This window comes from Macrosteles quadrilineatus, unplaced genomic scaffold (genome assembly GCF_028750875.1).
Source record: "Macrosteles quadrilineatus isolate MER2022 unplaced genomic scaffold, UCM_ALF_1.0 Scaffold_6__1_contigs__length_79288215, whole genome shotgun sequence".
Taxonomy (NCBI): Eukaryota; Metazoa; Arthropoda; class Insecta; order Hemiptera; family Cicadellidae; genus Macrosteles; species Macrosteles quadrilineatus.
The window spans coordinates 14,945,085-14,963,325 of NW_026542599.1; the positions used below are offsets into that span (position 1 = coordinate 14,945,085).

The 18,241-nt window shown below is 35.4% G+C and overlaps 1 protein-coding gene across 1 annotated transcript in view; it reads right to left on the minus strand.

Moving 5' to 3' along the window:
* Positions 1 to 590: 590 nt before the first annotated feature.
* The window catches only part of LOC128996474 (protein Wnt-2-like), a 73,077-nt gene continuing 55,426 nt past the window's right edge, over positions 591 to 18,241 (minus strand). Inside the window, exons 2-6 of the mRNA XM_054421830.1 lie at positions 7,743 to 7,969; positions 4,041 to 4,315; positions 3,228 to 3,421; positions 2,549 to 2,682; positions 591 to 1,412 (exon numbers count right to left, since the gene is read on the minus strand). Coding sequence (XP_054277805.1) covers positions 1,261 to 1,412; positions 2,549 to 2,682; positions 3,228 to 3,421; positions 4,041 to 4,315; positions 7,743 to 7,969 — 982 coding nt within the window. The 3' untranslated portion in view covers positions 591 to 1,260. The remainder of the gene's footprint in view (positions 1,413 to 2,548; positions 2,683 to 3,227; positions 3,422 to 4,040; positions 4,316 to 7,742; positions 7,970 to 18,241) is intronic.

An 18,241-nucleotide genomic window follows, 5' to 3' on the forward strand; every position in this document is an offset into this window, starting at 1 on the left:
ATGTTTCAATCTAGGTCGATTAAAAATGAATTTCATTATATTTGGAGTATATTGTTATACTCCATTATACTTTGCATTTGGTATATATTATTTGGAGTATATTATACCTTTAAATACGCCACATTAGTTTATAATGAAATGAGGAGCAATTGAACAAATTCAGAATACTTAAACTTTGTATTAAATAAATAAACAACTTATTACATAAAATTAATTATTCTGTTCAAAGATGTTACATATATTAGTTATGTGTTTTGGTGTCATTTTATAAGTACGGAAAATAACTTAACACTATTTTACATAAATTGTACAACTTATTAGTTAATATGTGCTTATTATAAACATTTTGCATGTACAAGTTTCGTTTATCGGGTTAATATCATACTTTACATAAAAAATATAAGCTGCCAAGGAATAAAAGAGAAACTAAAAATTGAGTACCTATAGTAAAAACATTTCCAAAATACTTAATATTTTGTAGAAAATTTACGAATCATAACAGGATAGAACTAATTATGTACAAGGGTAAACACCATATAGGTTTTTTTGTTTAAAACATTCTCATATTTAAAAAAAAACATCTTATGCATACAATTATTTTGTTCATCAAATAAGTACATGATTTATAACAAGTAGCATTTATTATCTGTGACAGTTGCAGCACCAAAAGTAAAGAACTAATATTGTACGTGAAACTTTCACATTCAAGGCGTAAAATTGTTTCTAATAGAAACTTCTCCTGAATAAAATTGAATAAACATTCCGTAGTCCATATCTTTTTAATGCACAACAAACAGATTTCGTAAGAACACAAAGCCATTTCAACGTTATATATAGTCACAAATCAGGGTTAGGCAATGAATATACAGTCAGGAGTAAAACATAATTTTGCGTAAAATCTTTAAAATAGGTTAAACGAGTAGAAAAAATGCGTTAAAATTTGTTATCTCATATTACATATATTTTGCAGGCTGTGTTCATTGTTTGTATCAAGTTGCAATGATCGCACGGTAAAATTGTATACAAGGATACATTTTTACACACTATTTAAAAAATTTTTAAAGCTTCAAAATCTTGACTTTACGGTTAGTAAAAATCATTGAGATATCCATACACTTTCAACAATACATTTTTATCGTCAGTGATATAGCAGTTGTTGCATGGAATGTCAACCTATTGACAATATAACCTGTACAAATTTCGAACGACGTTTTATACAGAACCCTTACTGCCATTTCTTTATGCAGCTGCCTCAACAGTTTATTTACAAGAGTATTGTTCAGTCCGTTCACTGCAAGTGTCACATTTGACGTAACAGCACCAATGGAACTTGCAGCGACATTGGGTGATCTTTGTAAACTGGTGGGTATTGTAGCCTCGTCCACAGCAAAGAAGATCACAACCGTCAGTGCCTGGGAACAGAGAAGTTTAGTGCTAACAGGTTGGCAAAATAGGCAAGATGGTGAAAAAGACCATAAGGGTTAAACTACAGGTTCCAGAAAGCATATTTAAATATCTGGGAGTAACAATTACAACGAAAACGTATGTTGAAATTCTAAATAGACTCACGGCAGCAAAAAGATCATAAAGGAGCAAAATAAAATTATTGAATATAAACTTCTACCACAATATACCAAAATAAGAATGTATAAAACCACAGTGGAACCTGTAGCGCTACAGAGACGTGGTATTTCACTGTAATATCTCTGTAAGAATTGTGAAAAACTTACATAATTATTTCGTAGTAACTGTCCATACTACTAGAGGAATTCTAGTAGTATATACAGGACATACTATTGTGCATGAAATCTAGAGGACTAAGGATACTTTTGATTAAGTTCTCTTAACATTGCATAAAATCTAGTGAACCTTGAGATACTCTCACTTCATGATTTCTTCAGTCATTTTAGAAACTTGTTGAACAAAGAATGATGTATTCTTTCTGATCTCTGAAATTCGCAATCAACAACTCTACCGGGTTACATTACCACTGTCTTTTTAGATACTGGAGTAGACATCCCATTTATGAACCAGCTATAGCCAATCATTTTTACTAAAACTGAAAATACTTAAATGAACCCTTTACTTAGTTTTTGAGACTTTAATATTTATTATGGCATGCAGATGCAGTTTAGAATACGTTGTATCAGTTTCGCTTGGTTTAAAAGTTGGCATATTTGATAAAAGTGAGTATTAGATTTGCCTTGGTGTTGCCTGAGTTCTTGTAGGCAAGATGTTTGTGTCACCTATGCATTTCGTCATTTTGTGTGGCATCTTCAGGGGTCTTCTTGTGTTAGTGATAAGAAGATAAATCCATATTGTAGATTGAATTGACGAAATGCATGGGGTGGCACATCCTAAAAGATATCAGACAACAACAAAGATAAATGTAATGACTCAAGTGCTTGAAACTGGGATAGCAAAAGAAAAAAAAGAAGTCAGTAATTTAATCAACGTTCTCTGTCATTGACTCAACTTGAATTTTCAATCCACAACTGGCTACAACTTTACCAAAGAAATGTAAATTAGTCTACCCTGGTTTCCTCACCTGTAGATGTGCGGTTACACAGACGTCCTACTGTACCAAGCGACCCTGTGGACAAATCCCTCTCACAGTAGTTGGGGGACTGCTCCAGAAATACCAGGTCTGACTTCTTCGGAGAGGTCCCCGACAGTCCTGGCCTGTATTTTGAATCAAACAATATAGATGATCCTTAATACATCAATAACAAGCTGTATTTAATACTGTTGAACGTCTGCAAGGTTTTAGTTACCTTTTAATAAAAGTAAAAGAAGATACTGAATACATAATAATTAGGTAACTTTGTGGTCGAGTCATGAAAGATAATTTAAAGAGAACCTAAAATTTTTACAAAAGTAAATTACTTTTACTTTTGTTCCATTGTATTCTGTAGAATTCAAGCCCTTTTCCGTAGAATCCAAAGTTACATCAACAATAAAATTGCTATCTAAATTGGAACTAAGATGAAACCCCCTTTTAACACATTCAAATTAACAGGTTTTTGTGATAAATTGTATCTACACCCTATTTAAAGGTATAGTGCTAAAGATGATGCAACTTAGGCTTCTGTTTTCATCCTGTCTCAATACTCCTTGTATTTCTTGTAAGGGTTAACTTAACATAACAAAAATCTAAGAACCTGATATTGGAAATCTTAACATCAAGATACCCTAGTACACGTTCACAGTTGATTTTCTCCACCCACCTCCCTCTCCGCGTCGACAGCACGAGTCCTTTGGGCGAAGGCAGCGCCACCACAGGCCTAGCTCTCCAGTACTTCCTCATCAGGTTGTCGCCGATCACTCGGAACGGAGGGAGGGTTTTCCAACAAGTCTTCATCGTGCAAGAGCCTGAGACTCCATGGCACTTGCATTCCGTCACTAGACTCTGTCTGACGGCCTAAGCAACAGAAAAACATGGAGATTTAACACACATTAAACATGGATTCTCCGCAGGAGAATCTGAGATTATCATGTTTGAATTCCCATGAGAACCTAGCGAACCAGATTTATTTCAACATGACTATGGGATCTGATTTCAGAGTCAAAGACGTCTTGTGGAACGTATTGCTAGTTATGGAAAAATCCGTAATAATCCTATGACACTTGTCATAAACTATATTGAACTTATAATAGCCATCTTGAAAGATCAGTTACAAAAATGGTCACCAACTTCATGATTCGACACTCATGCTCTGTTTACGTGTTCTGTTGCATCCTGAGAAAAGTTAGAAATTCTGAGAAAGGTTTGAAACTGAACCCAGCTCTCGTTGAACTTACTAGCTGACTTCTAAAACCCCTCGAGACTTGGAATTTAAATGTTGGATGAAGAAACAACATGTTTCAGGGTTGTAGCATAGTGATAGTGAAAAGGTAGAGGAATTGGAGGTTTGCGTCAGTAAAAAAGCTACACAAGAATCTCACACTATTCTACACCCATGATTGAAAATTAATACTCTAATTTGTGTTCCATCTCAACTCATATTTATCTCGTATCAAACCTTAGTTCCAAAATTCACCTTTCTGCCGGCCTTGTTGTTATGCAGGTTCATCAGACTGCGTGCGTCAGACTCCAGCTCTCTAGCGTCAAGAAACCGTCGTGCCAGCCTCATGCCATAGCCGACATCCACGCTGCAGCCGCCCCACTTCCAGCCGGCAGGCGCCAACTCCTTCCGCGTCTTGTGGCGCGGGTCACAGCCGCAGGAAGAGATGTTTCCGCGGGCGCAGGCTGCCGCTACAGCGTACGCCACGCCGGCGCTGCTGACGGCGTATGTGAACGCGGCTTCTTTGCTGCCTGCGGAAAAGAGGATTAAATTACAAGAGGATTTATCTCTAGAGTTAGGTTCCTGAATGAATGGTCTAAGAGCACAGATTAAGGGTGCGCTCTACCTCAGCACGGAAATCTCAGCTCGGGCTTCAGTTGCTATGTTGCACCATTGGACAGTGCCGCGAGAAGCGCTTGCAGAGGTTTCCAAGATTACTGTTTCCAAATTAACCAATAATGATAGCTACGCACTCTAAACGGCTTATAGTAGTGCAAATACTAATCTATAGTTCTGCGTTTTCAAATTTTAAAATAACGTTTTTTTAATAAGTTAGGGCTAGTTGAAAAGACCTTTTTTCTTGTCCTACAAATCAAGTGTATATGGTGTGTATTAAAAATAAATGAAATAATGAAACGCAGAACTATAGAAAATTGCATCCTCTTTAGTATGAGACCTTAACTTTGATTCTACCTTCAATGTAGCAGGTGAAAACAGTAATCTTGCAAACCCTTGCATTCGTTTGCGTGTCAGGGGTAGAGTGCACCCTTAAAGAGTAGACAAAGGGTAGAAAGTATGTAGTATTTACCTATGTTGTGGGGCATGTGTGTCAGCTCTTTAATCTTTGCTAATAGATAGATACCACCTTCGACTATAATAAGCACAATTTTTCGAGTTTTGGTCTGTTTTAGAGGTCCTCGATACAAAAGTTAAAAATGTAGCCATTTTAGAAGGGAATGGAAGAACGAAGTTATGAATGGCGACAATTCCTCCATCTAGGGATTGAGTTGAGGACACTAGATGGTAAGTGATAAATAGTAAATAATTCAGTACCAAAGCCATTATATATTTCATGTTCCTACATTTTCTACATGAATCATTTGATAATGCATCACTGATAAATTAAATATCTGCATTATTGACATAAAACATGCGTAGGACAAACAACATTATATACACATTCCAATTTATTTCTCTTTCTTCGACTCTCCCTCTTTTCAAATTGGCAACATTTAAAAGAGAACGTGATAAATATATGTATTAAGTAGTACAGTAGTACGTACTATTCATACTGTTTCCATACTGTTCAATGAAATGGCGACCATACAAAGTAGGTATTTTATCATTATAAACTACTACGAATAGGTACTCCACAGTGCGAAAAGAGCGTTTAGTTCATACAGATTCAAAAATAATCAACCCTTCCAACATTGAACTAAACTACTAGGAATTCTCTTTCATTCTTACTAAAGAGGGTGCTAAAATGTTGTCACCTATCAGACTAATGCAACGCGTGTCAAAATTAGAACTATTTCCTTAGCATACCAACCCAAAGGTGTCACCAAAGTGAAGTAGCTTCGCCAGATGTTGGCTGACACATTAAACAGCAGTTGAAGCCTACACGCCGTAACGTATTCACCTCGTAGGCCCCCATAAAACCTCATCTCTGTGATATTAATCGGTGATTGTAAACAGGTTCCCGCCACTTTATAGATTGCTCTTTGTTTGGCTTGAGCGCGTTATAATAAAATCAATCTCTATACACCTCCTTCCTGATCTACCGATATTTCAGGGTGTTATTTGTAACAGGTTATTGTAGAAAAGCAATCACTATAAAGTACGGATTAGGTTGTTCCGGAGCTGTTGACCTGTTTGACTAATGTGTGGAGTTTGTTTTCTATTACGAGGGAAGGGCGATAGTAACATTTGTACGGATTTAATTTATTGTGTTGCGTTTCTACTTTGTTCAAGGACGTTGATTATAAAGAATACTTACTTTTGTAAACGTGGTCAAATGTTATTTCATTGAAATATATAACTTAAAAGGAGTCATTCCTATTATTATGTTTCAGAGGATATACACTTTTAGACGTGCGCTTGTTTGAGATTACACCTATGAGATGTTTGACAGAAACTATAGTGACGAGCATGAACTTTACAATATCTTTCTACCCTTGCTTATGCACTGGAAACATTAGCTTACAGTGAACTTTGCTTCAATAATTTATCCTTGCCCCTTCGAATCTAACTAAAACGGTCCAATTCATGCCCGGGGCTAGAAGACCCTTTTATTTCCCTTTTTCAAATTACCAAGGTCGTTCCCATCTAGCTATAACATGCAACGTAATTAGACGCATACTCGCCTGAACTAAACGTAAGGTTTAGAAAGGTTAGGTTGAGGTCACTAGACTCTGATCACCCAACCAAACCAACATCATCTTTAAAAATGAAATGTGTATACTGTATATGTCTATAGCGAATAATCTCAAACAAACAACGGCATATGACTAATTTTAAGGTAGTAGTGTAATTTAGTGTCACAAAAGTGGTTTAGTGTCAATGAGTGAAACGAAAGTCTATGGTGTAAACATAAATCATTACAACTATATACACTATAATTACAAAACTACCTTTTACATATATTCCAACATTGTGTAAACCATGAACATCTGAAAAGGTAGTGTATGATCTAAAACAGAAATTCAATCGGCAAGAGACGGAAATTTTTAAAACAAGCATGTGCCGCTTCTTTCATTCTTGGCTTGAAATACTTTTGTTTGGCACTTCTCTTTCGTAAAATTGAAGAAGAAAGCCAAATGGGGGGTCTGGGGTTCATCCTTTGGTAAGGATGATTGCTACATATGGAGTATAAAAACCTAAGATTTAATTTTTACATAAGGGATTCGCTAAGATTTAATTTTTACATAAGGGATTCATTCGAATGTTTTCTGTTGTAGCCATTAAAGTGTGAGATTTTCCCAAAGCTTTCAAAAGTAGTTCTGCAATCCATCCATACTTTGCCGTAACTATACGTAGTTTTATCGCTCCACCTTGTATAATTTCGTGTCGCCGATATGGAGCTTGCTGTCAAAAGTGGTAAATTCTTTTGGCAATCGTCTTCTAACGAAAACTGAAAGAGTTCATCGCGTAACTTGTTTGAAAAACCCACACATAGCCTACTCAAATGATATACGTCTTCATAACTGTGTACCACCAAAGATTTTCCTGCACAATTTACCTATTCCTTGCTGAAACCCCGGCTATTCGTACGTAAATTTGTCAAAAACTAAACGTTCTTAGTGGCCTTAAGAGTTCGCCCTCCTCAAACTATCTTTCTCGAAGTGAAAACACCAAAATTCATTGACAGATTTGTCAACACCTATGACAATGACCTATGAACAAGCTATGGTGCCAGTACGTACAACTACAACACAGAAAGGAAATGTACAGAGGGAACATTGGTATACTTGTGACGAGCAAGGAAGAGCCCAAAAGTGACCACTGTGCAGAAATTCCTATCACACAGGGCACAGGGTCTTTCTCCACCATGGGGGGCTTTTGTACCTTAGACACCAGCGACTAGTGCTAGACACATGTATACCCTGAATGTTTCCTCTGTACCTTACTTATCCGTGCGTAAAAAACAGAATATAAAATCTTACTAATGATTTCACTTACCAACGACCACCACGTGACCGAAAGAGTTTCCTCTGCCAATAGCAGAGCAGTTCCACCTGTGATTGCTAAACTGCTGTTGACACTCCAAGGTCGCCAGTCGTATACCGTCACCCACGGCCACCATGGCGTCAGGGGCCGCTCTGCACATGTCCCTCTGGCGCGAAGTCAGTCCGGGGACGCGGTTACAGATGGCGTGCGCCCCCAGTGCCACTACTGAAGACTTCACCCTGTGGGGCAGAAAAACCTTTGATAAAACAAAGCCATAGAAGAACAGAAGTAGGAAATTCAAAGAATGCGATGCTTAAAAAGCGGAAGTCTTGGCCGTATGTGAACAAAATATCTTACTTCGTCAAACTACGTCCTCTCTGTACAATAGATGATCTTTTAGTTCACTGTGTCATCTTTTTTCTCATTGCAGATACGTTCACCCATTGCTGCAAAGTAGAAGATTTCAGTAGACGAGAGACAAAGAAAAAGGTCTTTTCTGTCTAATCACCTATATAGATCACCTATATAGATATTATACTCTTAGGTTAAATTATCCCCGCAACATATTCCTTATTCTCTTAGTTGGCTTTCATTCTCTTTTTCTCAATCCATTTCCGCATCTTAGAAGATGGACAACGACTTGGTGGACCAAGAAACACTCGGGGAAACTTTTTCTATCAAAAGACCACTTTCCTTCCATGTTAAGAATTTTTTTAAACCATTACGTTTTACCATAATCAAAGGCTTTACCCTTCTGAACTAAATTAGCTGTTCGTTATGAAACAGTATGCGTTTTGAACCAGTTTTACGATATTATTGATGACTAAATAACTCAGGAAATGTTTATTTCATCGGAGTTTAGCTGTTAAGTTAGCAATAATAGCAAAACACGAGTTTCCCTAAGATAAAAAAGTGCTGTGATTACGTGGTCTTCATCGTCGCACCGTGTATTTCTTCCACGTTTTGTATAGAATCACAAAACGTGTATCGAACTATTAGTGCGTCTGTCATCTTGTCAGCATTTAATAGTGGACAAACGTCTTTCCAAAAAAATTCCATTTGATGACAAGCTGTTGAGTGTTGACAGTCCGTGTGTGTAAATGACAGGTTAAACCGCCTGACAAGCTGTTATCAGAGCGCAGCACGTGTCGCAAACGATCAACGATGATTCACGAGATAGCCATCGTTAACGATCAATCTCACATCGCAACTCGTGTTAACACCATTGCGTGTGAATTCGTATGTAGCACAAGAAATAATCATGATTGAATCAGCGTTGATGTTGATTGGGTGGGATTAGGATTATTACTTTATTTACATAGGTTTGTTTTTCAATCTTAATAAGATTTTTTGTCGGAATTGTATATTTTTCTGTGACTGTGTAAAATATTATCTAGGTAACTCAGTTATGGTCAACCCTTTGAATCTAAAGGATGCTAGTTCGAGCTCGAGTGAGATCAGTTCTGGACCAAGACGACATTTTCAATGGGGTTGTGGGTTAAAAATGGTCTTTATAAAAAGTCATCGTAACAAATTGACAAGACCCGGGCGTGGACTTTTTTCTTACAAAATTTAAAAACTCCAATGTTATAGACAAAACATAATAAAGAACATAAAATAAAACAGCGTCAATTAAACAAAAATAGGGAACGAGGGTGTTTACCCTTAATTTTGAGTATCTAAAATGTGAAAAAACCATTTTTTAACGTTAATTAATCAACTTGTCTTTCAACATTTTAATAAACCCCTGCACACCCTCCAAGGACTAGTTGACCACTACCAAATCCAAAGGGAAATTCCACCCTTGACCTATCCTGGTGTGTAATTTTCTATACAGTTTGTTATTTACTGAATTATTTTTAGTTTAGTTTTTTAGCAATGCCTTATAGACGCAATCTTCTGGGAGAAAGTCAAGGAGTAAAAACGTGACGTGTTTTAGCCTGTCAAATTTTGTTTGACATTCAACCAGCATCGAACTAGTGAACATAGTTTGTAAGCGGTTTTGCATGTTTATACAACTAATATCTAATCTTGATGATATTCCAACTCCAATCGCAGATACATGCCGAGGTTTTCACCTGTCAAATCTTGTTTGACATTCAACCAGCATCGAACTAGTGAACATAGTTTGTAAGCGGTTCTGCATGTTTATACAACTATCTAATCTCCTTGATGAAATTCCCGTTCTAATCGGAGATTAACATAATCTATGTTACCTACAATCATTTAATTGCATATATTACAACACATTTGCCACCTACTGGGTACATTTGCATAGCTAGCACATGTTACTTCGCGTCTACCGCATTAGGCGGTAATTGACAGTTGCCAATCGATAATCGATATCGCTCACGGCGAGATGTAACCGAGGATTATCGAATCAGCAGTGATTATCGATAGTTAGCATAATCGGTTACAAGCCGAAGCTCCGTTCATCCACTTTGATGACGTCATGGGGTTGTATGAGAGAATTAAGATTGAAGTTGTAACTAAAACAATGGGTAAAGAGAGTACGTTTGGATTTGTTCTTCATTTTTTCTCAAATTTATCCAACATTAATTAAATATTATTTTAGACTAGCTGTTACCTATGAGCTTCACCCCGTTTTAATTCAAATTACACTAATAATATAACCATTGATTGGTTAAGTTAATCTGAAATTAACAAAACAGAATAGGTACAGTAATACAAACAAATAATCACACCTGATTTTAATAAGGTAATAAATTGAAATACAGGGCCGGACTTACCTATGGGCGAAGGGGGCGAACGCCCGGGGCCCCCGGGCCAAGGGGGGCCCCGACAGGGGCCCCCTTTGTACATTAGTTTTTATCATTAACTTCGAAAATTGATCAGACACTTAACAAATGGCCTTCTTTTGTAACAGCTTTATTTTTATTTTCGCTATCCTATGTTTAAGGTTATTGTTAGGTGCATTTTAAGGCATTACTAGGAATGAGATTCTTGACCCTAAGGGACTTTTTCTCAGAGTTGCACTGGGCCCCACGCTTAGGCCTGGTTTACATGAGCTGAGCATATGTGCTAGGCTGTGACGGACAAGTTTCAGTTTCAATGAAGCCGCTCGCCCGAACGTACGGCCGCGGCGAATGAGTTGAAGGGGGTCCCGCGCTTGGGGCAAAAATACAATAAATATGAAAACTCTTGTCCCAACGTAGAACGTAACTTGTAAAATTGTATTGTGTTAAATGGAGATTCACTGGAGTTCAAATACTTTTAAAAATAAAAACATTGCTCCGTTTATGTTTTATTAAATGTTATTTTTTTCTTTTACCTCTAAGTATATACCAATCAGGATTTTAAGGGGTAGAAGAATATTATCCGTTCAATTAAAAGGTTTTGTAAAAATAGTAATTAATTAAGTTATGCGTCCAAATTTTGATCTCCAATTTAGTCTTTGGAGTCAAAATCATATACTGTAGCACCAGTAAGATTTTTTAGATCTATATAGACACTTTAAAACAACTAGAGTCGTCTGATGTTAACAAAAAATTACATTTATTGGGATTGGGCGAGCGTTGTCATATGAAATCGTAAATAAGCGAATAAGCAGAAGCAGCTGCAACAATAAATGATAATGAGCTGATAAGGGATCCTGTCTAGTCCTGTCTCTCACGCACGCGCATACACACACATAAAATGCATTATCGCCTATCCAAAACAATTTAAATCACTTTACTCCCATAGTTTGTCCTTTGAGACTAGTGGTCACGTCAAGTTGGTTGAAATTGTCTTACTTTTGTGTTATTTTATTGTAATTCTGCAAACTAACAGTACAAAAACAAAGCTGAAGTGAGTAATGTTGTATTCAATGCTATGTTTGTGTTGCATTAATCGATATTGGATCCATGTAAACATCTTCCAGTTACTCATATAAATACTTAGCTTGTGAGTGTTTATTAGACATTGCAAGATTTTGCTCCTCAATAAAAAAACTCAAACTTGAAAGTCCCCAATGGTACTTTTCATGCTAGGACTTTAACATATTATAAAAACGAGAATGCCATAGGTACCAAAACCATTATGAAAATAAAATAATCACACCTATATTGTAGTAATATTGAAAAACCATACAAATCGACGGCAATAATCGATAATTTAAATACGTAATAAACAAAAATATATCAATACTTCATATCCAAATATATTATGGTAGCCTACCATGATACCATACCAAATATGCCGTCACTGGTACTATAAAGCAATACATTTTTATTTTTGTGTATAAAATTAAAATATGCTGTATATAAAAATATGTTAAAATAGTTATGTTTTAAGAATTTTTTTATATAGAACTTATTGCTTATTTGGCCTTAAATTGCTCTATTTGAAGCCTAAATTTAGAAAATTTTCCCGGGGGAGGACCCCCTAATCCCACTAGAGGACCCCCCCCCCGAACTTAAATCCTAGGGCCCCATTGGAAAATTTGCCCGGGGCCCCTGAAGTCGTAAGTCCGGCCCTGTTGAAATAACAAACAAATAAGTACAGCTGAGATATTTTTAACATTAGGTAGCCTATATGGTAAGTTCCCTTTAGAAAGGAATTACGACCTTAAAGGGCAATTTATGTATAAATAAGAAATAATAATGTAATACGATAAATAATGGATAGTTTTGCGCAAGGTTTCTCGTCATGAAGAACATTTTAAGTATATGGTTTATGGGGGTGTGACTATTAGTTTTCTCAAAAGTTCATGGGTACTTTGGGATTTATATATGGGTTTAAAGCTATATAAGCCTATATAGATTTTCGAATGTTTAAGTAATAGGGTACCTAGTGCAGCTGTGGTACAGGCTTAAATGGTATAACTCGTAAAAGAAGAGAAAAACAGTTTTAAAGTCTGGTAACAGCAACAGATAATACGTGGATAATGGAAGGTATTGTTTTTGACAAAAGAAACTATTTTGCATTTTGAAGGGGTAAATGTTAACTGAACAACTAAAATACAGGTTTAGAACCGTTGTACATCTTGTGTGATGTAAACTGAAAAATAACTAAAAAAGATGTAAATAAAAATATTGAGACAAATATCAAAAAGAGGAAATAAGCAAGGAGTTTACATGAAGATAACAGAAAACGACCCAAAAAGTACGAGTTGTATGTGTGGCAAATTTATGGGGGGAAATGGTTATTTGTGTAACTAGTGTGTAAAGTGGTGCTTTGCTGCACATGAGATAATATTTACGCGCGAGCCGCAGGCGAGTGTGAAAAAGTTTCTCCAGTGCAGCAAAGGCAGTTTGCACTCACGTCACACATTTTTTTTGCAGTTACTATAAAGCGTATAAATAATTAGTCTTTCAAACACTAATTAACAAGTTTTTAGGTTAGGTTTAAATCCAAGCCTTGAACGAAATGGGAAACGCTGCACCAGCTGATGGTAGTCTAGTATCTTTAAGTGTTGCCAACTTATTTTCAAACGTATTTCGTGGCTAATAAAATCACGCAGTTTTGTGTTGTTGGGTGGAACACTGGAGTGCGGCAAAGAAAATGAGTGCAGCAAAAGTAATACGAGTGCGGAAAAAGTATGCAAATGCAGCAATTACCTACTTTTGCATTTTATAATCAGTGCAAAGAAACCCACTTTGCCAGGTAACTGTAGGAAAAGTAAAATTTACACCTATAAAAATATACGTGGATTGCTTGGAATACGACCTCCGCAAGCCAGGAAAAAGAGATGGAGATTTAGAACAAAACACGAAGAAGGATTAATGCAATGTTTTTTAAGTTAGGACAAGAGATTAAGCGACCACAACATAACAGCAACAATGTAAACAATGTACTGTAATAGGAAATTACAGCAGTTTAGGTAATTTTAACTGAATAAAGTAGCTGCTGAACAAGCGGTATTTAGCTCAGTCATCAAAGTACTTGCCACAATCAAATCACAATCTGTATTAATGAGCATTGCTTGTAAATGCATAATGTATATTCATTTAACATGGCTCTGGGGGATACATAATCACGTCGCCAAATGACAGGAAATCACATAACGTTTAAATGTGACAAGCATGTCATGTTCGTAATATATCACATGTTTAACCGCATCAAATTACCGTTTAAATCTTGTTTTTTGTGGGTAGTTTTCTTTCTCTTCGATAGGACAGCTTTTTGTGGACATTGATATCCGGATTTCAACGGGGGGGTGGGGAATATAGTGTAAAATGATATGAGGAATGTGCTTGCAAAATGTGAGGAAAATTTAATCACTTAATGGCATAGTAAATTAAATTGTAATCTTGTGTAAAATTTGTATTTTAACCGTTTATAAAGCTTAGCGTTGGCACTATTGTGTAGGTATAGTATTTTAATTACAAGATAAAACTGAACCGGAGTGTTTTAAAGAGAGCAGACAATGCCCAAGTTTTAGGTTGACCTATAATCTGAAATAAGGTCAAATTCCCAATAACACTTATTCTCATGAATACTTATTACTTAAAATTAAACTGCAGACTTCATATTCTTACTTCACAGCTTCATGCTAATGTTGACATAAAAACAGCATTTTTATACATATCGTTATTTTTTTTATATTTACAATCTAGATCCTACATATATTCATCATTGTTCTTTTAACAATAAAGAGAACTTAATGTTAAAGCCATAAAGGCATTCACTTTTTTGTTCCTTAATCCTCAATTCTGTCAAACTTTTAATACGCTAAATATTTCGTGATTTTCATAAGGTAACTACTAGATTAATAACAAATCTGTAAAAAAAGTCCAAAAGTTTTATCTAAAAATAATGGTTAGAATGTTTTAATTACCAGTTCTGATGCGGTAAAGTAAAAAAAAGTTGAACCCATATTTCAGCCAAATACTCGTATGGGATCGAGGATGAAAACAGCTTTTTTCGAAAACAGATTTTACGACGAATTTATCTACAGAAGCAACTGTCAAAACTTGGTCAGTATCGAAGCTAAACAGGGTGTTTCGAAATTATCGGGACATATTTTGTTGATTTGTTTCTTGGGCTAAGATAAACATAAAATGCCATATAAGTATGTGTCTAAAATACTTGGATTTCTGATTGTCGGTCTGTTTGTGATTTTTTTGAATTATTTTATATTTTAGGAATTTTTTAAGATTGAAATTTCAAAATTCGTATAATTGTGTATTTTTTATCGAATTTAAATTTCCTATCCTTTTAATCTCAAAAATAGTTGTCTCAATGTTTACGGGTTTCATGAAATTTGGTATTAAATATTTAAATTGCCGCCATATCGAACGGCTCGAGATATTGGAAGGAAACTTTATAAGCTCTTTTTACCTTCTACGCTTCACATTTATACTAATTTTGAAATTTCTATCTTGAAAAATTCTCACAATATAAAATATTTCTTAAAAATCACAAACAGACCAACAAACAGAAATCCAAGCATTTTAGACCATACTTATATGGCATTTTATGTTTGTCTTCGCCCATAGAACAAGTCCACAAAATATGTCCAGACAATTTGGAAACACCCTGTATAAGGCAGCACACACCGTTTTACATAAACTATGGTTATACATTCGTTGTTAACTCGTGTGTTGCTAAAAAAGCAACATTGTTCGCCATCTCCATAAAGTAATGAACTATAATTATATTTCCCCAACGTCAGCCCCAGCAGCAGTGACGTTGACGTCCAGAGCTAGTTTTCTCGTTGACATTTCTCCACACTTCGCGCCGACATCGTTACGATGTTATCTCCGCGTGTTTCTCCGCAGATAAACCTTCCCTCCAAATTGGAGACATTAATCAAACAGCTGGAGTTATCACTAAGCGTGTGTTGAACAGTTGAACATGCTTCCGTGGCTGATGTCTTCACTAACAGTTTTGGGGAGTTATTGATTATAAACTAATGAATTGCATATACATGTAATCGTTGTGCGTAAATTGCGTCATAGTACTTAATCGTTTGAATATTTCTCTTTCTTTAGAGTGTTTGTATTCTAAAGTTACAACTGTGGATTCAACAATTCGATCTCAAGCTGAAGGTTTTCACTTATGCCTTCACTACGAGTGTTACAAATTGCTTATTTCATGCAACAAATTATATTATTCGTAAACATGCTCTTCAGTTTTAGTGAGTAATGATGTCCTAACTGCATTATTGTAGCAATTGGTTGCATAATGTTAACCGCTAATCGCTTTCAGGAATGCCCGGTGCAGCACTTTGCAGTTGATTTTCCTCATACAACACTATTGGTTGGATGGGTTTTCAAAACTTTTTCCTAGCTCCTTTCTCGGATAATGAAGCTAAGGCAATCAAACTTTTTATATATTTAGGTTTTTTGTTTTGTTAATATTTATTCTGTCACTTTGTAACATAAGTTTATTTTAAGATTGTCTGTTGTCAGTCGCTTATTTTAAGTGGTTTTAATAGGTTTATTTTCCGCTTAAAGTGCAGTTTGTACTGATTGTAGTTGAATTAACGCCTCGCGAATATTTATTACATTAGAGTAAATTTATTCGTTTTCAATACTGATTAGGTGAAAACCCTTACAATATGTTGTACTGTAGAGGAATAATTCTGAATAAGAGGAAAACATACACCAAATTTACATAAGTTGTAACCTTTTGAACCCAACGCTGGCACCAAAATTAGTAGATGCTGTTAAGATAACGTATTTAATGAGAATCTAAAAACCAAACCCACTTATGGGCACATTCTCAGACCAGATGTGGTAACCTGTTATACTGGCCAGTCTCTTATCAATCGTTGGCGCTTATCACAGATTTTACAGCTTCATCCGTCCCTAATTAAAAAACAATTGGAACCCTCCAGAAGTAAAATACCTGAGTTATCGGTTCTAGCTTTCAGGTGAAAGTAACTGAAAATAACTTCTTTATCATACAAGTAAAAGAACTGGTTTGTTTTAATTTTCAAACTGATTTTTTGTTTTCTTTGTTCATAGGAGTTTCCATGGAGTCATTTTTATACACATTAACCAGTCGTAATCCATTGGGGTTTAAAAAAAAATATTTTTTCACAATGCGGCCTAAAATTCTGAAAGTTTGGACTAATACCAAAACAAATAGTATTTGTTTTATGTCAAATATTTTTTATAGAACTTATTTCATACAATAGAGTTTGCCTCTAGATTTTTTTTACAAATTTGATAGTGAACAAGTAAACGAATGTGTAAAATGTTGTGCTATTAAGTGAATAATAACTTTATGATTGTAAGGGTAGAAATAAACTACATTATAACTGTTATATCCCTATTTCCTTGGAACTATAATCTATCTGAACATAACATTACTACTTAAGCATTGACGAATTCTTTTACATGAGTGGTGATGATGAATCTTTGATCTAGACTTTATAGGTACATTTAAAGTTCACCCAACTAAATCCGTCAACAAATGAGCCCTGGAGTTGAACCAAATTCATCTCTTACAAAAGAACAATAATTACAACCAAGGTAGAGTAGTCTTGAAAATCTAAAATAAACTTTAATAAGATTAACCATATAGCGTACACCTTATTTTTGGGGGAACGGTTGCCGTAGTGGTTCTAGCGCAGGACCTCGGTCTTAGAGGCATTTGGTTAAAATACTATCAGTAAACAATGAATTTTAGCCATGATACGGTGGAACTCGCTTTAAGCAGTATGTTCAAAAGTCTAGAGATCAAAAAAGCCATTTTTATTTTTTTAAGAGAATCTTTTCTAAATCACATCTTCATTTATAGTACGACAAATACATATAAATATTCTAAATACTATAAATAACTGTGAAATGGTTACTACAATACTCTAAACAGTTGTGGTTTTCAGAATATGCTGTAATTATTGATTACTAACAGTTAATGAATTTACACAACAATAAAGAACGTTGTAGCCATTGACAGAATCGACAATTCTCACAATAAGATGATCACTTGTTAAATCTTTTTTGGACTCGTCAAAGTGTCAAATGAGAGATTTTATCAGAGACATCACAAGAAGTGACGGGACAGAAGATTGATGAGTATTGCGGTAAACAAATATTGTTGACAAACAACCTGAAATCATTTATGTAAAATTATAGCCACCAACCAGAAGTTAAATATTCTACGGCGTGGGCCAACCAATTTGCCGTAGTTTTATCTTTAAAATAGTAAGTGTTCACCAAACACTAGTTATTTTTTCTATTCCTTAAAACTTAATACTTTCATCGAAGTCTAAAAAATTAAAATCGATGAGAAAAATTACTGATTCTCTTTAGCCCGAAACAAATATTGAAAAAACCTGTTTTTGCTGCAGTAGGCGAAGGCAAAAGACTTCGTTAATTTTAAATAAGTGTAATTTAATTTTATTTTAGTTTAATTTCCCCTTATTACTCTGACAATAAATCATTAATTATTTTTTGCATATACCAGAAATTGCTACGACCCCTATCAGGACCTATATTTTGAGGCGGAAATGAGTAAAGTATAGAGCACATGAGATCATTGTTACTAAGAGCAGCTGGTTCTTGTCAGCTGATAAAAAACCATCAGGAACGAAAAACAGCTGAAAAGGCCAATAA